General features: G+C 48.7%; 1 protein-coding gene across 5 annotated transcripts in view; it reads right to left on the bottom strand.

Moving 5' to 3' along the window:
* Positions 1 to 1563: 1563 nt before the first annotated feature.
* LOC129811261 (protein numb homolog) overlaps positions 1564 to 24841 on the bottom strand; it is a 117302-nt gene continuing 94024 nt past the window's right edge. Inside the window, exons 4-11 of one of the 5 annotated variants that reach the window (XM_055862428.1) lie at positions 21228 to 21260; positions 13923 to 13997; positions 11177 to 11317; positions 6375 to 6576; positions 5990 to 6286; positions 5199 to 5357; positions 4501 to 4617; positions 1564 to 3552 (exon numbers count right to left, since the gene is read on the bottom strand). In XM_055862428.1, the coding sequence (XP_055718403.1) occupies positions 2111 to 3552; positions 4501 to 4617; positions 5199 to 5357; positions 5990 to 6286; positions 6375 to 6576; positions 11177 to 11317; positions 13923 to 13997; positions 21228 to 21260 (2466 nt within the window). In that variant the 3' untranslated portion in view covers positions 1564 to 2110. Of the gene's footprint in view, positions 3553 to 4500; positions 4621 to 5198; positions 5358 to 5989; positions 6287 to 6374; positions 6577 to 11176; positions 11318 to 13922; positions 13998 to 21227; positions 21261 to 24841 lie in introns of all 5 variants that reach the window. The other 4 variants (XM_055862429.1, XM_055862427.1, XM_055862431.1 and 1 more) reach the window with 4 other exon arrangements.

Genomic DNA, 24841 nt, shown 5'->3' with positions numbered 1-24841 from the left:
CGTTAAGACGTTAACGTAGTTACGTTAAGACGTTAACGTAGTTACGTTAAGCAAAAACATACATTACCCACAGCCATGAACTGATGACCATCGTTCACTAAAGTCATCAAATGATAAACTACTGTACTATAGTGCTTGTGCAAATAATATGGGAAATCAATCATTTTTATTTTAAAAAATAATATCATTGAAGGATAAATAAAATTCGGAGATGACACTGTCCATAGTGTTAAAATACAACAACAAAAAAATACAAACATTACCACAAAAAATAAAAGAATGACAATGAAGATGGAAATCAAATGTAGTTAAGTTCTAATGAATAGTACTATCTAGTACTAGATGAGTACTACTTACTAGTACTATCGAGTATTAGATGAGTACTACTTACTAGTACTATCGAGTACAAGATGAGTACGAATTACTAGTACTATCGAGTACTAGATGAGTACGAATTACTAGTACTATCGAGTACTAGATGAGTACTAATTACTAGTACTATCGAGTACTAGATGAGTACTAATTACTAGTACTATCGAGTACTAGATGAGTACTATCATAGTAAGGAGACTTGAGAGAGCAGATCAGTGGTAGCAGAGGCAGCCTGGGGTGTATTCATTAGTCGCACACCGTAGCAAAACGTTATGCAATGGAAACAAGAGTTTCTATTGGAAAATTCAAGTAGGTCCCTCCCCGTTTGGTTCTTAATGAATACACCCCGGGGTACCCCATACTACCGTCACACCGCTGGATCCACATCGATTGTTGCTGCAATGATGATTTACTATTTACAGTGAGATGCTCATCCAATCACAGGATGAAAATAACAAACGGCAAAATAAGACAGAATTCATTAAAAAAATACAAAATAAAACAGCTGTCCCTTCAACACGCGTATTCTCTCTTTACGTCCTCATAGAAACCAGTTGCCGTGAGCTGTGTACACTAATATATTCTTAATAGATATATATTTATAATATATGATAATTTCTTGTATACATGTTGCACATCCACTCATTCTCATTGTAGCTAGCTATCCTCTGTGCCCTTGGCAAAGATTACATACAACTCTCCTGTTAGATTTCCAAAGCTATTTTAAAATATACCTTAATGCATAAAAATAAAGATTTTGGCATTCTCTCACTTTTTTTTTTTTCTTAGATGAGAACCTCTGGTCTGGAAGCTCAGTTGTCTTTCAGTGCTGCAGTCTTTATGCCTGCCAGGTGGTCGGGAGAGCAAATCATACTCCAGCCACCTGGGGGCGCTGTGAGCTGGACCAGGAGATGGAGGAAGGGGTAGCAACCCCTGGTAAAGTTGTTTGAGTGTGTCTCGAGAGCTGGGAGGGCTCGGGTTGGGGCTCGGGGCTGGGGCTGGGGTTGGGGCTCGGGTCGGGGGGCTGGGGTTGGGACTAGGGTTGGGGCTCGGGGCTGGGGCTCGGGTCGGGGCTGGGGTTGGGGCTGGGGTTGGGGCTCGGGTTGGGGCTGGGGCTCGGGTCGGGGCTGGTGTTGGGGCTGGGGCTCGGGTCGGGGCTGGGGTTGGGGCTCGGGTCGGGGCTGGGCTCTGGGCTGGGGCTCGGGGCTGGGGCTGGGGGTCGGGGCTGGGGGTTGGGGCTGTGTGGTCTCAGATCTACCACTCCACAGGGTCATCATGTCCACTTCCATGTCATCCAAAGCAACAACACAACTAAACCCACAATACAAATTAAATGTCTGGTAAGCAGCAGCACCTCCATGTCTCCTTCCTGTTTCCATCCTTCATCCCTGCTGATAGCTCCACCCATCCATGTCTCCTTCCTGTTTCCATCCTTCATCCCCGCTGAGAGCTCCACCCATCCATCTCCTCCACTCAGGTCCTCCACTAAGCCAATCCAGGCGGATGTAGAGACTGAGAGAAAGGCTAGTCTGCTCCTCTTCCGTCTCTCACCATCCTGCAAATTCATTAAAAAAGTATCCTCTCCCCATCACCTCCTCCTCAGTCCCAGTCCACCTCCTCCTCCTCAGTCCCAGTCCACCTCCTCCTCCTCAGTCCCAGTCCACCTCCTCCTCCTCAGTCCCAGTCCACCTCCTCCTCCTCCTCCTCAGTCCACCTCCTCCTCCTAGCTTCTCAGGCTCTAGAGTTGGATCTCAAAGGTCTTGTGCAGCTCGGAGGAGAAGGGGTTAGTGGGCGACGGCGTGGTGCGCTGGCGGGAGCGGCTCTCCAGGGCGGCCCACTTGGCCTCGAAGGGATCGGCCGTCGCCAGGGGTTGCGGGGGCAGGGGAGGGGCCGGGGAGGACGGCGGGGGCAGGGAGGGAGGGGCCCAGCTGTCGGCCCCACCCCCGTTGAAGGCTACACTCCCATTGGGTGCCTGGAAGGGAAGGGGCTGCTGGTGGGGGTTACTGAAGGGGATACACACAGTGTGCTGAACAGGGTCATACTGGGGGGTGGGGTACGCCTGGGGCTGAGTGGCTGAACCAAACACATTGGCCACCATCTGAGAGGGTGTGATGCCCATCACGGGCACACTGGGATGGCCATAGGGCAGCCCGTTGGACATGGGGTAGGAGGCTGGGACCTGGGTGTGGTAGGCAGGCTGGCGAGGGGGCAGCACGGGAATCGCAGGGGGCAGGGAGGACATGAAGGCCACAGAGGCAACTTCCTGGGTTGGGGGGGTGGGTACAGCAAACGCCTGGGAAGGGGGTGTGGAGAAGGCCTGGGAAGGGGGTGTGGAGAAGGCCTGGGAAGGGGGTAGTGTAGCAGGGAAGGCCTGGTTAGAGGGTAGTGTAGCAGGGAAGGCCTGGTTAGGGGGTAGTGTAGCAGGGAAGGCCTGGTTAGGGGGTAGTGTAGCAGGGAAGGCCTGGTTAGGGGGTAGTGTAGCAGGGAAGGCCTGGTTAGAGGGTAGTGTAGCAGGGAAGGCCTGGTTAGAGGGTAGTGTAGCAGGGAAGGCCTGGTTAGGGGGTAGTGTAGCAGGGAAGGCCTGGTTAGGGGGTAGTGTAGCAGGGAAGGCCTGGTTAGGGGGTAGTGTGGCAGGGAAGGCCTGGTTAGGGGGTAGTGTAGCAGGGAAGGCCTGGTTAGGGGGTAGTGTGGCAGGGAAGGCCTGGTTAGAGGGTAGTGTAGCAGGGAAGGCCTGGTTAGGGGGTAGTGTGGCAGGGAAGGCCTGGTTAGGGGGTAGTGTAGCAGGGAAGGCCTGGTTAGGGGGTAGTGTGGCAGGGAAGGCCTGGTTAGAGGGTAGTGTAGCAGGGAAGGCCTGGTTAGGGGGTAGTGTGGCAGGGAAGGCCTGGTTAGGGGGTAGTGTGGCAGGGAAGGCCTGGTTAGGGGGTAGTGTGGCAGGGAAGGCCTGGGTGGAAGGCATGGGGACAATGAAAGCCTGGCTTGGGGGGATGGAGAAGGCTGGGGGGTTGGGGGTGAGGAACGGTTGGGAGGGGGGTGTGGACCCGAGTTGCGGAGTGCGGACAGACTTGGTGACCTCCTCGAGCCAGCGGTCAGCCTCCGACGGCGTGCGGCGGTGGGAGTGGTGAGAAGGAGACGATGTGGCGGAGGGAGGAGCTACTATCACTGGGGTCGTCCAATCACCTCCTGGTAGAGAAAACATCATGGAATGTTTAATAGACGTTTCGGAGTAATTACTAATAATTGAACCTGAAAACATCTTAAAATTGTACAATAACACCGACAACAGATGGTGTAGAAAGAGCATTATCAATAGATTTGATTGATTGATGACAATCATGACGTTGCTAACTTGCTAAGCCCTCATCCCACGTCAGACTTGCTGTGGAATCAGTTGAGTTGAATCCAGCCTGTCTGTGTTCTGGTCTGGTGTCTCAGTCCATAGATACAGAACCAGTCTGTGTTCTGGTCTGGTGTCTCAGTCCATAGATACAGAACCAGTCTGTGTTCTGGTCTGGTGTCTCAGTCCATAGATACAGAACCAGTCTGTGTTCTGGTCTGGTGTCTCAGTCCATAGATACAGAACCAGTCTGTGTTCTGGTCTGGTGTCTCAGTCCATAGATACAGAACCAGTCTGTGTTCTGGTCTGGTGTCTCAGTCCATAGATACAGAACCAGCCTGTGTTCTGGTCTGGTGTCTCAGTCCATAGAAACCAGTCTGTGTTCTGGTCTGGTGTCTCAGTCCATAGATACAGAACCAGTCTGTGTTCTGGTCTGGTGTCTCAGTCCATAGATACAGAACCAGTCTGTGTTCTGGTCTGGTGTCTCAGTCCATAGATACAGAACCAGTCTGTGTTCTGGTCTGGTGTCTCAGTCCATAGATACAGAACCAGCCTGTGTTCTGGTCTGGTGTCTCAGTCCATAGATACAGAACCAGTCTGTGTTCTGGTCTGGTGTCTCAGTCCATAGAAACCAGCCTGTGTTCTGGTCTGGTGTCTCAGTCCATAGATACAGAACCAGCCTGTGTTCTGGTCTGGTGTCTCAGTCCATAGATACAGAACCAGTCTGTGTTCTGGTCTGGTGTCTCAGTCCATAGATACAGAACCACCACAGTAACCAAACACCAAGTCCTTACCTGGGTGTGCTGAGGACGAGGTCGGGGGTGTATGGTGCCCTGCGTGGCCAGGAGTCTTGGCCCAGGGGTTAGTGTCTCGGGCAGGAAGTGGAGGGGGCAGTGCTGGAGAGTTAGGACCTACTAGTAGTTCAGACACCATGTTGAAAATAGACATGGTAATATTAGATGATACATACAGACACCGTGTTGAAAATAGACATGGTAATATTAGATGATACATACAGACACCATGTTGAAAATAGACATGGTAATATTAGATGATACATACAGACACCGTGTTGTATATAGACATGGTAATATTAGATGATACATACAGACACCGTGTTGTATATAGACATGGTAATATTAGATGATACATACAGACACCGTGTTGTATATAGACATGGTAATATTAGATGAGACATACAGACACCGTGTTGTATATAGACATGGTAATATTAGATGATACATACAGACACCGTGTTGTATATAGACATGGTAATATTAGATGATACATACAGACACCGTGTTGTATATAGACATGGTAATATTAGATAATGAATTAATATGCAAGAAATTATCAACTGAAGTGTCATAAACACTTCATAATGTGTTCCTCAAAATGCAGGGAGACAAGGCCCAGAAAAATGCATGTGAGCTTGTGTTATTGTGTGTGTGTGTCGGCTGTCTAGGTTTGTGTTGCAGTGAAGTGTAGTTACCTGACTGAGCCCCCGGGGGCGCTACAGGTGACTGTGGGGAGGAGGTTGGTCGGGGCATGGGGGCCTGGGAGAAGGGGTCTTCAGGAGGCCCACTGAAGGCTGAGGCGATCTGGGTACACAACGAGCTGATGCTGTCCCCCTCTCCCTCCATCTCTGGGACTGGAGGAATGGGGAAAGGACATTCAGCCATGAGGTTCCCTCACAAAAAACACTGTTGTATTGGACAGATACATTATGGACAAAAACATTCTGAAAACCAAAGTTCACATAGCAAACCACTGATGCCTAATATTGTTTCATACATGGTTACAAAGTGATGGCTGCTATTGTAGGTGAATGACAAGAGTGTACCTGGAGAAGTCAGACTAGTTACAGACTGACCTGTGTTCTTCCTGGAGAAGTCAGACTAGTTACAGACTGACCTGTGTTCTTCCTGGAGAAGTCAGACTAGCTACAGACTGACCTGTGTTCTTCATGGAGAAGTCAGACTAGTTACAGACTGACCTGTGTTCTTCCTGGAGAAGTCAGACTAGTTACAGACTGACCTGTGTTGTTCCTGGGGAAGTCAGACTAGTTACAGACTGACCTGTGTTCTTCCTGGAGAAGTCAGACTAGTTACAGACTGACCTGTGTTGTTCCTGGGGAAGTCAGACTAGTTACAGACTGACCTGTGTTGTTCCTGGGGAAGTCAGACTAGTTACAGACTGACCTGTGTTGTTCCTGGAGAAGTCAGACTAGTTACAGACTGACCTGTGTTGTTCCTGGGGAAGTCAGACTAGTTACAGACTGACCTGTGTTCTTCATGGAGAAGTCAGAACTCCTCTGCATGGTAGAGGGCAGATCGTTCATCCTGAGGGACAGCTGGCGTTTGAAGGGAGAAGAGTTATTGTTGAGGGCAGGGAACCCTCTGAAGGAACCCTGTCTGGCCAGGACCTCCACTGGGGCGTGTCTGCGGGGGATAACCTGGGGGCCCTGGGGAGGAGAGGAGGAGGGGGACGGTGGCCCTGGTAGAGGGGCCACAGCCTGGTTCACCACACCCTCGCTGGGGCCTGAGGAGAGAGCGATGGAGGGCCTGACATCGCCCTCTGCTGTAGGAAAGAGAAAACAACAGGGGATGGTAGACGACCAGATAGATACATCATGTGAAGAACGGGTCACAAGAACACACACACACACCTTTCTTGTCCTGTAACTGCCTCATGACCTCCTCTCGCTCAGCGGCTTCCGTCGCCGTGGTAACTCGGAACGAGCCCTCCCTGGTGAATGTGGTTCTGTTGGAGTCGAAGGTTGCCGTGACACCACACTCCTTCTCTCTCCTCTGTTTCCTCTCCAGACAGGCAGCGAAGGCACAGCCCACTGAGTGGCTCAGACGCTCTCCCTTAATAACACGTTAATAACATGTTAATAACACAGCCCCCCGAGTGGCTCAGACTCTCTCCCTTAATAACACAGCCCCCCGAGTGGCTCAGACACTCTCCCTTAATAACACAGCCCACCGAGTGGCTCAGACTCTCTCCCTTAATAACACAGCCCCCCGAGTGGCTCAGACTCTCTCCCTTAATAACACAGCCCCCCGAGTGGCTCAGACTCTCTCCCTTAATAACACAGCCCCCCGAGTGGCTCAGACTCTCTCCCTTAATAACACAGCCCACCGAGTGGCTCAGACTCTCTCCCTTAATAACACAGCCCACCGAGTGGCTCAGACTCTCTCCCTTAATAACACAGCCCCCCGAGTGGCTCAGACTCTCTCCCTTAATAACACAGCCCACTGAGTAGCTCAGACTCTCTCCCCGAGATAACACAGCCCCCCGAGTGGCTCAGACTCTCTCCCTTAATAACACAGCCCACCGAGTGGCTCAGACTCTCTCCCCGAGATAACACAGCCCCCCGAGTGGCTCAGACTCTCTCCCTTAGTAACACAGCCCACCGAGTGGCTCAGACTCTCTCCCTTAATAACACAGCCCACTGAGTGGCTCAGACTCTCTCCCTTAATAACACAGCCCACTGAGTGGCTCAGACTCTCTCCCTTAATAACACAGCCCACCGAGTGGCTCAGACTCTCTCCCTTAACACAGCCCACCGAGTGGCTCAGACTCTCTCCCTTAATAACACAGCCCCCCGAGTGGCTCAGACTCTCTCCCCGAGATAACACAGCCCACCGAGTGGCTCAGACTCTCTCCCTTAATAACACAGCCCCCCGAGTGGCTCAGACTCTCTCCCTTAATAACACAGCCCACCGAGTGGCTCAGACTCTCTCCCTTAATAACACAGCCCCCCGAGTGGCTCAGACTCTCTCCCCGAGATAACACAGCCCACCGAGTGGCTCAGACTCTCTCCCTTAATAACACAGCCCCCCGAGTGGCTCAGACTCTCTCCCTTAATACCACGTTAATAACATGTTAATAACACAGCCCACTGAGTGGCTCAGACTCTCTCCCTTAATAACACAGCCCCCCGAGTGGCTCAGACTCTCTCCCTTAATAACACAGCCCCCCGAGTGGCTCAGACTCTCTCCCTTAATAACACAGCCCCCCGAGTGGCTCAGACTCTCTCCCTTAATAACACAGCCCCCCGAGTGGCTCAGACTCTCTCCCTTAATAACACAGCCCACCGAGTGGCTCAGACTCTCTCCCTTAATAACACAGCCCACTGAGTGGCTCAGACTCTCTCCCTTAATAACACAGCCCACTGAGTGGCTCAGACTCTCTCCCTTAATAACACAGCCCACTGAGTGGCTCAGACTCTCTCCCTTAGTAACACAGCCCACCGAGTGGCTCAGACTCTCTCCCTTAATAACACAGCCCACTGAGTGGCTCAGACTCTCTCCCTTAATAACACAGCCCACTGAGTGGCTCAGACTCTCTCCCTTAGTAACACAGCCCACCGAGTGGCTCAGACTCTCTCCCTTAGTAACACAGCCCACTGAGTGGCTCAGACTCTCTCCCTTAGTAACACAGCCCACCGAGTGGCTCAGACTCTCTCCCCGAGATAACACAGCCCACTGAGTGGCTCAGACTCTCTCCCTTAGTAACACAGCCCACTGAGTGGCTCAGACTCTCTCCCTTAATAACACAGCCCACTGAGTGGCTCAGACTCTCTCCCTTAGTAACACAGCCCACCGAGTGGCTCAGACTCTCTCCCTTAGTAACACAGCCCACTGAGTGGCTCAGACTCTCTCCCTTAGTAACACAGCCCACCGAGTGGCTCAGACTCTCTCCCTTAATAACACAGCCCACTGAGTGGCTCAGACTCTCTCCCTTAATAACACAGCCCACTGAGTGGCTCAGACTCTCTCCCTTAGTAACACAGCCCACCGAGTGGCTCAGACTCTCTCCCTTAGTAACACAGCCCACTGAGTGGCTCAGACTCTCTCCCTTAGTAACACAGCCCACCGAGTGGCTCAGACTCTCTCCCTTAATAACACAGCCCACCGAGTGGCTCAGACTCTCTCCCTTAATAACACAGCCCACCGAGTGGCTCAGACTCTCTCCCTTAATAACACAGCCCACCGAGTGGCTCAGACTCTCTCCCCGAGATAACGCAACACATTAACAACTTGTTAGTAACACATTAATAACTTGTTAGTAACACATTAATAACTTGTTAGTAACACATTAATAACTTGTTAGTAACACATTAATAACTTGTTAGTAACACATTAATAACTTGTTAGTAACACATTAATAACTTGTTAGTAACACATTAATAACTCATCACGCCACCGACAGGCAGTGAAGCCACAGCCCACCGAGTGGCTCAGAAGTTATCAATAACACGTTAATAAGACGTTAACAACACGTTAACAACACGTTAACAACACGTTAATAACAGCCATTCTCCCTGAGACAACACTTCAGTAATAGTATTTGGTCGTAGCTGTTGTGAAATCAGCAGCTACTCTTCCTGGGGTCCACACAGAACATTAATAGAACAGCTCAAGGACAGAACTACATACATTTAAAAACATCGCACGTAGCCTACATATCACTACATACACACAAACTATCCAGGTCCAATAGAGGAGAGGCGTTATGCCGTGACGTGTTGCTTTATCTGTGTATTGAAACCAGGTTTGCTGTTTATCTGAGCAATATGAGATGGAACGGAGTTCCATGCAATAATGGCTCTATATAATACTGTCTTTTCTGGAATATGTTCTGGAATTTGGGGACTGTGAAAAGACCCCTGGTGGCATGTCTGGTGGGATAAGTGTGTGTGTCAGAGCTGTGTGTAAATTGACATTTAGGAATTTTCTCCACTTCAGTCATGACATGAGGCATACGAAGGTGAGCTTGGCGTCCTGCAACAGGAGACTCTCCTTGCGTGATGTTAGTTCATGATTGACAGCACCACCTGCCAATGCGGAGGCTTGAATCATGTCACTAGTGAGACTAGCTTCAGGTCGTCCTTATTAACTTGGGTTCCCGAGTGGCGCAGCGGTCTAAGGCACTGCATCTTAGTGCTAGCGGCGTCACTACAGACCCTGGTTCGATTCCAGGCTGTATCACAACCGGCCGTGATTGGGAGTTCCATAGGGCGGCGCACAATTGGCCCAGCGGGGTAACGGTTCAGGGGTTAGGGTCTGGTTTTAGGGTTAGTCTAACAGGTTAGGTTTAGGTGGTAGCTGTTAGGGTAACAGGTTAGGGTCTGGTATTGGGGTTAGTGTAACAGGTTAGGGGGTAGGTGTTAGGGGGTTAGGGTCTGGTTTAGAGGTTAGGGTCTGGTTTAGAGGTTAGGGTCAGGTTTAGAGGTTAGGGTCAGGTTTAGAGGTTAGGGTCTGGTTTAGGGGTTAGGGTCAGGTTCAGAGGTTAGGGTCAGGTTTAGAGGTTAGGGTCAGGTTTAGAGGTTAGGGTCTGGTTTAGAGGTTAGGGTCTGGTTTAGAGGTTAGGGTCAGGTTTAGAGGTTAGGGTCAGGTTTAGAGGTTAGGGTCTGGTTTAGAGGTTAGGGTCTGGTTTAGAGGTTAGGGTCAGGTTTAGAGGTTAGGGTCAGGTTTAGAGGTTAGGGTCTGGTTTAGGGGTTAGGGTCAGGTTTAGAGGTTAGGGTCAGGTTTAGAGGTTAGGGTCAGGTTTAGAGGTTAGGGTCAGGTTTAGAGGTTAGGGTGAGGTTTAGAGGTTAGGGTCAGGTTTAGAGGTTAGGGTCAGGTTTAGAGGTTAGGGTCTGGTTTAGAGGTTAGGGTCAGGTTTAGAGGTTAGGGTGAGGTTTAGAGGTTAGGGTCAGGTTTAGAGGTTAGGGTCAGGTTTAGAGGTTAGGGTCAGGTTTAGAGGTTAGGGTCTGGTTTAGGGGTTAGGGTCAGGTTTAGAGGTTAGGGTCAGGTTTAGAGGTTAGGGCCAGGTTTAGGGGTTAGGGTCTGGTTTAGAGGTTAGGGTCAGGTTTAGAGGTTAGGGTCAGGTTTAGAGGTTAGGGTCTGGTTTAGGGGTTAGGGTCAGGTTTAGAGGTTAGGGCCAGGTTTAGAGGTTAGGGTCTGGTTTAGAGGTTAGGGTCTGGTTTAGGGGTTAGGGTCAGGTTTAGAGGTTAGAGTCAGGTTTAGAGGATAGGGTCAGGTTTAGGGGTTAGGGTCTGGTTTAGAGGTTAGGAGGTAGGTGTTAGGGGGTTAGGGTCAGGTTTAGAGGTTAGGGTCTGGTTTAGAGGTTAGGAGGTAGGTGTTAGGGGGTTAGGGTCAGGTTTAGAGGTTAGGGTCTGGTTTAGAGGTTAGGAGGTAGGTGTTAGGGGGTTAGGGTCTGGTTTAGAGGTTAGGGTCTGGTTTAGAGGTTAGGAGGTAGGTGTTAGGGGGTTAGGGTCAGGTTTAGAGGTTAGGGTCTGGTTTAGAGGTTAGGAGGTAGGTGTTAGGGGGTTAGGGTCAGGTTTAGAGGTTAGGGTCTGGTTTAGGGGTTAGGGTCTGGTTTAGAGGTTAGGAGGTAGGTGTTAGGGGGTTAGGGTCAGGTTTAGAGGTTAGGGTCTGGTTTAGAGGTTAGGGTCAGGTTTAGAGGTTAGGGTCTTACCGAGTCCTTGATAGCCATGAAGCAGTGGCAGATCCAGCGTCTAGTAGTTCCATCTCTACAGATGTAGGAGAACGCTCTCTCAAAGTTCCTGTCCGGAGCGCAGAACGATACTTTCTCTATTGTCTGGTCTAGGATCAGGTCCTACAGAGACATTATCATTACATCATTATCACATCACACTGTTATCTTAGCATTGCCTCAGGTCCTACAGAGACATTATCATTACATCATTATCACATCACACTGTTATCTTAGCATTGCCTCAGGTCCTACAGAGACATTATCATTACTTCATTATCACATCACACTGTTATCTTAGCATTGCCTCAGGTCTAACAGACATTATCACAATGTTATGTTTACGACGATGTCCTACATGGGAGAGACATTATCCCCGACTGTCAATATCACAACATTACTTTAAGCACTTCCCTATACAGAGTTTCCTACTCTCAGACACACGAAACATTCCATGACTTTCCATGTCTAAACAGAGAAGAGTTTCCCTGCATCTATAGTCCTTATATTGAAATACAATATGTGATTTTACAAACACGGTATGTAAATTCACACGTAATGTTTAGGATAGACAATCTCGGGTTAACCCAGAACATAATAATCTTGGTAATTTGGTAGGTAGTCTTGTCCACGAGAGAGGATGCTGTTAACTCTCCATGTAATAAAGACTCCCTCCAGTAGGGGGCAGCAGAAGCCACCGTTTAATACGGACCTGTTCTATTGATGTTCAATGAAGGAGTCTCTATACCAGGTGTACTGTAACCAGGCTATAAAACAGGAACCATTGTTTGACAAAACTGTCCCTAGACCAAAACCTTAACCAGTTCATTAAAAAAAGTGAAACTTGTGCCAAGTCAGCGGTGTGTAAGAGTTTCCTCTTTTGAGGATGCCAAACTGCCAGAAGCATTTCCTCTGGCTGAGGTTTAGCATTTCCTCTGGCTGAGGTTTAACATTTCATCTTCCTGAGGTTAAACATTTCCTCTGGCTGAGGTTTAGCATTTCCTCTGGCTGAGGTTTAGCATTTCCTCTGGCTGGGGTTTAACATTTCCTCTTCCTGAGGTTTAACATTTCATCTTCCTGAGGTTTACCATTTCCTCTGGCTGAGGTTTAGCATTTCCTCTGGCTGAGGTTTAACGTTTCCTCTGGCTGAGGTTTAGCATTTCCTCTGGCTGAGGTTTAGCATTTCCTCTGGCTGAGGTTTAACATTTCCTCTGGCTGAGGTTTAACATTTCATCTTCCTGAGGTTTAACATTTCCTCTGGCTGAGGTTTAACATTTCCTCTGGCTGGGGTTTAACATTTCCTCTTCCTGGGGTTTAACGTTTCCTCTGGCTGAGGTTTAACGTTTCCTCTGGCTGAGGTTTAACATTTCATCTTCCTGAGGTTTAGCATTTCCTCTGGCTGAGGTTTAACGTTTCCTCTGGCTGAGGTTTAACATTTCCTCTGGCTGAGGTTTAACATTTCCTCTGGCTGAGGTTTAGCATTTCCTCTGGCTGAGGTTTAGCATTTCCTCTGGCTGAGGTTTAGCATTTCCTCTGGCTGAGGTTTAGCATTTCCTCTGGCTGAGGTTTAGCATTTCCTTTGGCTGAGGTTTAACATTTCCTCTGGCTGGGGTTTAACATTTCCTCTTCCTGGGGTTTAACGTTTCCTCTGGCTGAGGTTTAACGTTTCCTCTGGCTGAGGTTTAACATTTCATCTGGCTGAGGTTTAGCATTTCCTCTGGCTGAGGTTTAACGTTTCCTCTGGCTGAGGTTTAACATTTCCTCTGGCTGAGGTTTAACATTTCCTCTGGCTGAGGTTTAACATTTCCTCTGGCTGAGGTTTAACATTTCCTCTGGCTGAGGTTTAGCATTTCCTCTGGCTGAGGTTTAGCATTTCCTCTGGCTGAGGTTTAGCATTTCCTCTGGCTGAGGTTTAACATTTCCTCTGGCTGAGGTTTAGCATTTCCTCTGGCTGAGGTTTAGCATTTCCTCTGGCTGAGGTTAAACATTTCCTCTGGCTGAGGTTAAACATTTCCTCTGGCTGAGGTTTAACATTTCCTCTTCCTGGGGTTTAACATTTCCTCTGGCTGAGGTTTAACATTTCCTCTGGCTGAGGTTTAACGTTTCATCTTCCTGAGGTTTAACATTTCCTCTGGCTGAGGTTAAACATTTCCTCTGGCTGAGGTTAAAAATTTCCTCTTCCTGGGGTTTAACATTCTTCTTCCTGAGGTTAAACATTTCCTCTGGCTGAGGTTAAACATTTCCTCTTCCTGGGGTTTAACATTCTTCTTCCCGAGGTTAAACATTTCCTCTTCCTGGGGTTAAACATTTCCTCTGGCTGAGGTTAAACATTTCCTCTGGCTGAGGTTAAACATTTCCTCTGGCTGAGGTTAAACATTTCCTCTGGCTGAGGTTAAACATTTCCTCTGGCTGAGGTTAAACATTTCCTCTGGCTGAGGTTAAACATTTCCTCTGGCTGAGGTTAAACATTTCCTCTGGCTGAGGTTTAACATTTCCTCTGGCTGAGGTTTAACATTTCCTCTGGCTGAGGTTTAACATTTCCTCTGGCTGAGGTTTAACATTTCCTCTGTGTGTGTGTGTGTGTGTGTGTGTGTGTGTGTGTGTGTGTGTGTGTGTGTGTGTGTGTGTGTGTGTGTGTGTGTGTGTGTGTGTGTGTGTGTGTGTGTGTGTGTGTGTGTACATATTGACTAGCTGTTCAGCAGGAGACTGGATGTATCTGTCACTTTACCTTAGTTTTGTCATCTACTACACGGAGACCGTCTGCTGAGACCCACAGCACCGCTCTCACTGCCTTCTTCCCTGCCTTCAGACAGAAACACAGAGAGATGAGAGAGAGACAGAGAGAGAGAGACGGGGGGAGATGAGAGAGAAAGACCGGGAGAGATGAGAGAGAAAGACCGGGAGAGATGAGAGAGAGAGACCGGGAGAGATGAGAGAGAAAGACCGGGAGAGATGAGAGAGAGAGACCGGGAGAGATGAGAGAGAAAGACCGGGAGAGATGAGAGAGAGAACGGGAGAGATGAGAGAGAGAACGGGAGAGATGAGAGAGAGAACGGGAGAGATGAGAGAGAGAACGGGAGAGATGAGAGAGAGAACGGGAGAGATGAGAGAGAGAACGGGAGAGATGGGGAGAGAGACGGGGGGAGAGACAGGGAGAGAGAGACGGGGGGAGAGAGAGAGAGACAGGGAGAGAGACGGGGGGAGAGACAGGGAGAGATGAGAGAGAGAGACATGGAGAGAGACCAGCCACACCCCTTTTCTCCCCCAGCTGATGATTATACAGTATCCACTGACATCTTCATTGAAACACACACACACACACACACACACACACACACACACACACACACACACACACACACACACACACACACACACACACACACACACACACACACACACACACACACACACACACACACAGAGTCTTGTATAACTAACCTTGTGGGGACACACATTTCAGTCCCATTCAAAATCCTATTTTCCCTCACCCCTAATCTGTACCCTAAAACACACCCTTAACCCTCTAAAAATACAGCTGGAGTCGGAGGTTTACATGCACTTAGGTTGGGGTCATTAAAACTCGTTTTTCAACCACTCCACAAATTTCTTGTTAACAAACTATAGTTATGGCAAGTCAGTTAGGACATCTACTTTGTGCATGACACAATTCATTTTTCCAACAACTGTTTACAGACAGATTATTTCACTTATAATTCACTGTATCACAATTCCAGTGGGTCAGAAGTTTACATACACTAAGTTGACTGTGCCTTTAAACAGCTTGGAAAATTCCAGAAAATGATGTCATGGCTTTAGAAGCTTCTGATAGGCTAATTGACATCATTTGAGTCAATTGGAGGTGTACCTGTGGATGTATTTCAAGGCCTAACTTCAAACTCAGTGCCTCTGTGCTTGACATCATGGGAAAATCAAAAGAAATCAGCCAAGACCTCAGAAAAAAAATTATAGACCTCCACAAGTCTGGTTCATCCTTGGGAGCAATTGTCAAACGCCTGAAGGTACCACTGTACATCTGTACAAACAATAGTACTCAAGTATAAACACCATGGGACCACGCAGCCGTCATACTGCTCAGGAAGGAGACGCGTTCTGCCTCCTAGAGATGAACGTACTTTGGTGTGAAAATTGCAAATCAATCCCAGAACAACAGCAAAGGACCTTCTGAAGATGCTATGGGAAACAGGTACAAAAGTATCTATATCCACAGTAAAACGAGTCCTATATCGACATAACCTGAAAGGCAGCTCAGCAAGGAAGAAGCCACTGCTCCAAAACCGCCATATAAAAGCCAGACTACGGTTTGCAACTGCACATGGGGACAAAGATCGTACTTTTTGGAGAAATGTCCTCTGGTCTGATGAAAAAAAAATAGAACTGTTTGTCCATAATGACCATCGTTATGTTTGGAGGAAAAAGGGGGGGACTTGCAAGCCGAAGAACACCATCCCAACTGTGAAGCACGGGGGTGGCAGCATCATGTTGTGGGGGTGCTTTGCTGCAGGAGGAACTGGTGCACTTCACAAAATAGATGCATCATGAGGATGGAAAATTATGTGGATATATTGAAGCAACATCTCAAGACATCAGTCAGGAAGTTAAAGCTTGGTTGCAAATGGGTCTTCCAAATGGACAATGACCCCAAGCATACTTCCAAAGTTTTGGCAAAATGGCTTAAGAACATCAAAGTCAAGGTATTGGAGTGGCCATCACAAAGCCCTGACCTCAATCCTGTTGAACATTTGTGGGCAGAACTGAAAAAGCGTGTGCGAGCAAGGAGGCCTACAAACCTGACTCAGTTACACCAGCTCTGTCAGGAGGGATGGGCCAAAATTCACCCAACTTGTTGTGGGAAGCTTGTGGAAGGCTACCCGAAACGTTTGACCCAGTTAAACAATTTAAAGGCAATGCTACCAAATACTAATTGAGTGAATGTAAACTTCTGACCCACTGGGAATGTGATGAAATAAATAAAAGCTGAAATAAATCATTCTCTCTACTATTATTCTGATATTTCACATTCTTAAAATAAAGTGGTGATCCTAACTGACCTAAGACAGGGAATGTTTACTAGGATTAAATACATCTGTAGCATTTAACCTTGTGGGGCCAAACAACATGCCCCCAGTTGGTCAAATGTTTTGTTTATTTACAATTAGTTTGGGGACTTCTGGTTACAAACCCAAACACGTCCACACGTACTCACTCGTCCACACATCCACACGTCTACCCACACACCCACACGTCCACGTCCACCCACACATCCACACGTCTACCCACACACCCACACGTCCACCCACACATCCACACGTCTACCCACACACCCACACGTCCACGTCCACACACCCACACGTCCACGTCCACACACCCACACGTCCACGTCCACCCACACACCCACACGTCCACCCACACATCCACACGTCCACCCACACGTCCACCCACACACCCACACGTCCACGTCCACACACCCACACGTCCACGTCCACACACCCACACGTCCACGTCCACCCACACACACACCCACACGTCCACGTCCACACACACATCCACACGTCTACCCACACACCCACACGTCCACACACCCACACGTCTACCCACACACCCACACGTCTACGTCCACCCACACATCCACACGTCCACCCACACGTCTACCCACACACCCACACGTCTACGTCCACCCACACACCCACACGTCCACCCACACACCCACACGTCCACGTCCACACACCCACACGTCCACGTCCACCCACACACCCACACGTCCACGTCCACACACACATCCACACGTCTACCCACACACCCACACGTCCACACACCCACACGTCTACCCACACACCCACACGTCTACGTCCACCCACACGTCTACCCACACACCCACACGTCCACGTCCACCCACACACCCACACGTCTACCCACACACCCACACGTCCACGTCCACCCACACACCCACACGTCTACCCACACACCCACACGTCCACGTCCACATATCCACACGTCCACGTCCACACACCCACACGTCCACGTCCACCCACACACCCACACGTCCACCCACACACACGTCCACGTCCACCCACACACCCACACGTCCACCCACACATCCACACGTCCACACGTCCACGTCCACACGTCCACGTCCACCCACACATCCACACGTCCACACACCCACACGTCCACGTCCACCCACACATCCACAGGTCATTAATAGGTGGTGTTGTGAGTACCGAGACTGGAAGGAGGAAGAGAGGTCATTAATAGGTGGTGTTGTGAGTACCCAGACTGGAAGGAGGAAGAGAGGTCATTAATAGGCGGTGTTGTGAGTACCCAGACTGGAAGGAGGAAGAGAAGTCATTAATAGGTGGTGTTGTGAGTACCCAGACTGGAAGGAGGAAGAGAGGTCATTAATAGGTGGTGTTGTGAGTACCCAGACTGGAAGGAGGAAGAGAAGTCATTAATAGGTGGTGTTGTGAGTACCCAGACTGGAAGGAGGAAGAGAGGTCATTAATAGGTGGTGTTGTGAGTACCCAGACTGGAAGGAGGAAGAGAGGTCATTAATAGGTGGTGTTGTGAGTACCCAGACTGGAAGGAGGAAGAGAGGTCATGAATAGGTGGTGTTGTGAGTACCCAGACTGGAAGGAGGAAGAGAGGTCATGAATATGTGGTGTTGTGAGTACCCAGACTGGAAGGAGGAAGAGAAGTCATTAATAGGTGGTGTTGTGAGTACCCAGACTGGAAGGAGGAAGAGAGGTCATTAATAGGTGGTGTTGTGAGTACCCAGACTGGAAGGAGGAAGAGAGGTCATTAATAGGTGGTGTTGTGAGTACCCAGACTGGAAGGAGGAAGAGAAGTCATTAATAGGTGGTGTTGTGAGTACCCAGACTGGAAGGAGGAAGAGAGGTCATTAATAGGTGGTGTTGTGAGTACCCAGACTGGAAGGAGGAAGAGAGGTCATGAATATGTGGTGTTGTGAGTACCCAGACTGGAAGGAGGAAGAGAGGTCATTAATAGGTGGTGTTGTGAGTACCCAGACTGGAAGGAGGAAGAGAGGTCATGAATAGGTGGTGTTGTGAGTACCGAGACTGGAAGGAGGAAGAGAGGTCATTAATAGGTGGTGTTGTGAGTACCCAGACTGGAAGGAGGAAGAGAGGTCATTAATAGGTGGTGTTGTGAGTACCCAGACTGGAAGGAGGAAGAGAAGTCATTAATAGGTGGTGTTGTGAGTACCCAGACTGGAAGGAGGAAGAGAGGTCATTAATAGGTGGTGTTGTGAGTACCCAGACTGGAAGGAGAAAGAGAGGTCATTAATAGGTGGTGTTGTGAGTACCCAGACTGGAAGGAGGAAGAGAGGTCATTAATAGGTGGTGTTGTGAGTACCCAGACTGGAAGGAGGAAGAGAGGTCATTAGTAGGTGGTGTTGTGAGTACCCAGACTGGAAGGAGGAAGAGAGGTCATGAATAGGTGGTGTTGTGAGTACCCAGACTGGAAGGAGAAAGAGAGGTCATTAATAGGTGGTGTTGTGAGAACCCAGACTGGAAGGAGGAAGAGAGGTCATTAATAGGTGGTGTTGTGAGTACCCAGACTGGAAGGAGGAAGAGAGGTCATTAATAGGTGGTGTTGTGAGTACCCAGACTGGAAGGAGGAAGAGAGGTCATTAATAGGTGGTGTTGTGAGTACCCAGACTGGAAGGAGGAAGAGAGGTCATGAATATGTGGTGTTGTGAGTACCCAGACTGGAAGGAGGAAGAGAGGTCATTAATAGGTGGTGTTGTGAGTACCCAGACTGGAAGGAGGAAGAGAGGTCATTAATAGGTGGTGTTGTGAGTACCCAGACTGGAAGGAGGAAGAGAGGTCATTAATAGGCGGTGTTGTGAGTACCCAGACTGGAAGGAGGAAGAGAGGTCATTAATAGGTGGTGTTGTGAGTACCCAGACTGGAAGGAGGAAGAGAGGTCATTAATAGGTGGTGTTGTGAGTACCCAGACTGGAAGGAGGAAGAGAGGTCATTAATAGGTGGTGTTGTGAGTACCCAGACTGGAAGGAGGAAGAGAGGTCATTAATAGGTGGTGTTGTGAGTACCCAGACTGGAAGGAGGAAGAGAGGTCATTAATTGGTGGTGTTGTGAGTACCCAGACTGGAAGGAGGAAGAGAGGTCATTAATAGGTGGTGTTGTGAGTACCCAGACTGGAAGGAGGAAGAGAGGTCATTAATAGGTGGTGTTGTGAGTACCGAGACTGGAAGGAGGAAGAGAGGTCATTAATAGGTGGTGTTGTGAGTACCCAGACTGGAAGGAGGAAGAGAGGTCATTAATAGGTGGTGTTGTGAGTACCCAGACTGGAAGGAGAAAGATAAGTCATTAATAGGTGGTGTTGTGAGTACCCAGACTGGAAGGAGGAAGAGAGGTCATTAATAGGTGGTGTTGTGAGTACCCAGACTGGAAGGAGAAAGAGAGGTCATTAATAGGTGGTGTTGTGAGTACCCAGACTGGAAGGAGGAAGAGAGGTCATTAATAGGTGGTGTTGTGAGTACCCAGACTGGAAGGAGAAAGATAAGTCATTAATAGGTGGTGTTGTGAGTACCCAGACTGGAAGGAGGAAGAGAGGTCATTAATAGGTGGTGTTGTGAGTACCCAGACTGGAAGGAGAAAGATAAGTCATTAATAGGTGGTGTTGTGAGTACCCAGACTGGAAGGAGGAAGAGAAGTCATGAATAGGTGGTGTTGTGAGTACCCAGACTGGAAGGAGGAAAAGGTGTAAGGAAGTTGACATGACAACAAAGCAACTGAAGTAGTTCATTAACAAGTTACATACCACACACACACACACAGAGAGAAATAGTGTACACAGGACAGACAAACGCATTCACACCAAACAGGTCTCTGTCGGGATCCTTGTCTGATGGAGGAGAACGTGAAGAGACACATGGAGGAGGACGTGAAGAGACACATGGAGGAGAACGTGAAGAGACACATGGAGGAGGACGTGAAGAGACACATGGAGGAGGACGTGAAGAGACACATGGAGGAGGACGTGAAGAGACACATGGAGGAGAACGTGAAGAGACACATGGAGGAGGACGTGAAGAGACACATGGAGGAGGACGTGAAGAGACACATGGAGGAGGACGTGAAGAGACACATGGAGGAGGACGTGAAGAGACACATGGAGGAGAACGTGAAGAGACACATGGAGGAGGACGTGAAGAGACACATGGAGGAGGACGTGAAGAGACACATGGAGGAGGACGTGAAGAGACACATGGAGGAGGACGTGAAGAGACACATGGAGGAGGACGTGAAGAGACACATGGAGGAGGACGTGAAGAGACACATGGAGGAGGACGTGAAGAGACACATGGAGGAGGACGTGAAGAGACACATGGAGGAGGACGTGAAGAGACACATGGAGGAGGACGTGAAGAGACACATGGAGGAGAACGTGAAGAGACACATGGAGGAGGACGTGAAGAGACACATGGAGGAGAACGTGAAGAGACACATGGAGGAGGACGTGAAGAGACACATGGAGGAGGACGTGAAGAGACACATGGAGGAGAACGTGAAGAGACACATGGAGGAGGACGTGAAGAGACACATGGAGGAGAACGTGAAGAGACACATGGAGGAGGACGTGAAGAGACACATGGAGGAGGACGTGAAGAGACACATGGAGGAGAACGTGAAGAGACACATGGAGGAGGACGTGAAGAGACACATGGAGGAGGACGTGAAGAGACACATGGAGGAGGACGTGAAGAGACACATGGAGGAGGACGTGAAGAGACACATGGAGGAGGACGTGAAGAGACACATGGAGGAGGACGTGAAGAGACACATGGAGGAGGACGTGAAGAGACACATGGAGGAGGACGTGAAGAAACACATGGAGGAGGACGTGAAGAGACACACCCACCCAGGTGTCCAGGTAGTTTGTTGGTGAGGTAATGTCCCAGACAGGACCCGGATCAGAGAGTGAGGGGTTATATTAAGGAAAGAGGCACTCAGACTGACACACAACTTACTTTTGTAAAGAAGCCCTTGAAGAATGTCCTGTCCTGTTGTGGGGCAGGTAAAGGGGAGGGGGGGGGCGACAACACGGACAATGTTACCGATGACTGAGGAGGGCTACCGGGTATCCAGGTGTAGGTGTGTGTGTGATTTCTCTGTTTATGGGGGGGGGGGGGGGGCTTGTAGGAGTTGAAGCTTGGTTAGAAGTGAGTCAGTGGAGAGATGGATGAATGTTGAGGAAGGTTGACGTATCGTTAAGATAAACGGTCCATCATGGTTATGATTAGAGTTAATAACCATGAAACCACACCACTGCCACATCATCAGAGGTCCCGGGGGAAGAGGACACGGAGTTACACCGTGTGAAACATGGCTTAAGCCTGATGAATTGACTGTGTTAAATGAGGCCTCACCTCCTGGTTACACTAGTGACCATATCCCCCGTGCATCCCGCAAAGGCGGAGGTGTTGCTAACATTTACGATAGCAAATTCCAATTTACAACAACAAAAAATACATTTTCGTCTTTTGAGCTTCTAGTCATGAAATCTATGCAGCCTACTCAATCACTTTTTATAGCTACTGTTTACAGGCCTCCTGGGTCGTATACAGCGTTCCTCACTGAGTTCCCTGAATTCCTATCGGATCTTGTAGTCATGGCAGATTATATTCACATTTTGGTGACTTTAATTTTCACATGGAAAAGTTCACAGACCCACCCCAAAAGGCTTTCGGAGCCATCATCGACTCAGTTGGTTTTGTCCAACATGTCTCCGGACTTACTCACTGCCACAGTTATACTCTGGACCTAGTTTTGACCCGTGGAATAAATGTTGTGGATCTTAATGTTTTTCCTCATAATCCTGGACTATCGGACCACCATTTTATTACGTTTGCAATCGCAACAAATAATCTGCTCAAACGCCAACCAAGGATTATCAAAAGCTGTGCTATAAATTCTCAGACAATCCAAAGATTCCTTGATGCCCTTCCAGACTGCCGTCATCTACCCAAGGACGTCAGAGTACAACAATCGGTTAACTACCTAACTGAGGAACTAAACGTAACCTTGCGTAATACCCTAGATGCAGTCGCACCTCTAAAAACAAAAAACATTTGTCATAAGAAACTAGCTCCCTGGTATACAGAAAATACCCGAGCTCTGAAGGAAGCTTCCAGAAAATTGGAACGGAAATGGTGTCACTCCCTGACCTTAGAGATCCTTTTAATGTCTCTATTTTGGTTTGGTCAGGGCGTGAGTTGGGGTGGGCATTCTATGTCTAGTGTTCTATGTTGTCTATTTCTATGTGTTTGGCCGGGTGTGGTTCTCAATCAGAGGCAGCTGTCTATCGTTGTCTCTGATTGGGAACCATACTTAGGTAGCCCTTTTCCCACCTGTGTTTTGTGGGTAGTTGTTTTCTGTTTTTGTGTTGCTGCACCAGACAGAACTGTTTCGCTTTCGTTCTCCTGTTTGTTGTTTTTGTTCGATTTGGTTTTTGGATTAAATTATGAACACTTTAAACGCTGCACCTTGGTCCACTCTTCCTTCAGCCCACGAGAATCGTTACAAATGGCGCCACACCAAACTGGAAGTCTTCCGACTATCTTGGAAAAGACCGTACCGTGCAGTATCAAAGAGCCCTCACTGCTGCTCGATCATCCTATTCTTCCAACCTAATTGAGGAAAATAAGAACAATCCGAAATGTATTTTGATACTGTCGCAAAGCTAACTAAAAACCAGCATTCCCCAAGAGAGGATGGATTTCACTTCAACAGTGATAAATTCATGAACTTCCTTGAGGAAAAGATCATGATCATTAGAAAGCAAATTACGGATTAAATTATTTCTCAGTTGTCCTGAGTCTGCACAACACGGCCAGGACCTAGGATCAAGGGAGACACTCAAGTTTTTTAGTACTATATCTCTTGACACATTGATGAAAATAATCATGGCCTCTAAACCTTCAAGCTGCATACTGGACCCTATTCCAACTAAACTACTTAAAGAGCTGCTTCCTGTGCTTGGCCCTCCTATGTTGAACATAATAAATGGCTCTCTATCCACCGGATGTGTACCAAACTCACTAAAAGTGGCAGTGATAAAGCCTCTCTTGAAAAAGCCTAACCTTGACCCAGAAAATATAAAAAACTATCGGCCTATATCGAATCTTCCATTCCTCTCAAACATATTTTCCTAAACCTCAACTTCTAAATACTCTCCTGCAACCCGCCTCACCCAATGTGGCGTGGATCTGCTTTTTTCTAAAGTATTTCTACTTACTTCGGATCTGGAATCCCTCAACTGAAGCTAGCCAGCTAACTACCTACCAGCTATCAGTTAGCAAACCACTGCTAGCGGTCATCAGCTAACCTTTAGCTCGGAAAGCTCTCGCCAGTTCGAACAACGCGACTCAAACCAGAGCATAACGGACCTATTTCTCCATATCCCCGGATTCCTACCGCAAACTCTGAACATTTTCATCTGGATCTTCGCAACTAGCTAACCGCAACCCGGGTGACTACTCCTGGCTAGCGTTTCCATCCTGGAGCAAGCACCAATCAGCCTGAAGCTAGCCCGGCCAGGACTCCTGTGCAACCACAGAAGCCCACTCCTGGGCTACAATATCCGGGTTCCTTCTACTGCCGGTACGGGGCACGGAACCCCTCTATCCGGACCCCTTCTACTGCCGGTACGGGGCACGGAACCCTGCCGATCCTCTACGACTGGAATACCGACATAATCTGCCCGAGGATTCCAACAGGCCCCTCAGGCGCGACGCCCTGAAAGCCCATTCTGCTAACCGCGACATGCTAGCTACCTAGAGCTACCAGGAACCCTACTAATTCCACGACTGGTCTATCGCCGTCACCGCACGAAGAGGCAAAAACAGACTTTCCCCCATCGCGACGTCTCCCAAAGGAGAACTTGCGAGCCCCGGTCTGTTAACTGCTAGCTTGCTTGCCCCGGTCTGCTAACTGCTAGCTTGCCTGCCCCGGTCTGCTAACTGCTAGCCTCTGCTAACTACTTGCTTGCTAACCCGGTCTGCTAATTGCTAGCTTGTTTAGCCCCGGCCTACTAACTGTTAGCTTGTTAGCATCGGCCTGCTAACTGTCTGAATTGCCGTGTCCCCAGTCAGCCCAACCACTCACTGGACCCATATGTTCACTTGGCTACGCATGCCTCTCTCTAATATCAATATGCCTCGTCTATTACTGTCCTGGTTAGTGATTAATGTCTTATTTCACTGTAGAGCCTCTAGCCCTGCTCAATATGCCTTAACCAACCATGTTGTTCCACCTCCTACATATGCGAAGACATCACCTGGTTTAAACGTCTCTAGAGACTCTCATCATCCCTCTATGCCTAGGTTTACCTCCAATGTACTCACATCCTACCTTACCTTTGTCTGTACACTATGCCTTGAATCTATGCTATCGTGCCCAGAAACCTGCTCCTTTTACTCTCTGTTCCGAACGTGCTAGAAGGCCAGTTCTGTTAGCATTTAGCCGTACCCTTATCCTACTACTCATCTGTTCCTCTGGTGATGTAGAGGTTAACCCAGGACCTGCAGTGCCTAGCTCCACTCCTATTCCCCAGGTGCTCTCATTTGTTGACTTCTGTAACCGT

Source organism: Salvelinus fontinalis, chromosome 15 (assembly GCF_029448725.1).
Source record: "Salvelinus fontinalis isolate EN_2023a chromosome 15, ASM2944872v1, whole genome shotgun sequence".
Taxonomy (NCBI): Eukaryota; Metazoa; Chordata; class Actinopteri; order Salmoniformes; family Salmonidae; genus Salvelinus; species Salvelinus fontinalis.
This window is presented reverse-complemented; position numbering and strand designations above follow the sequence as displayed.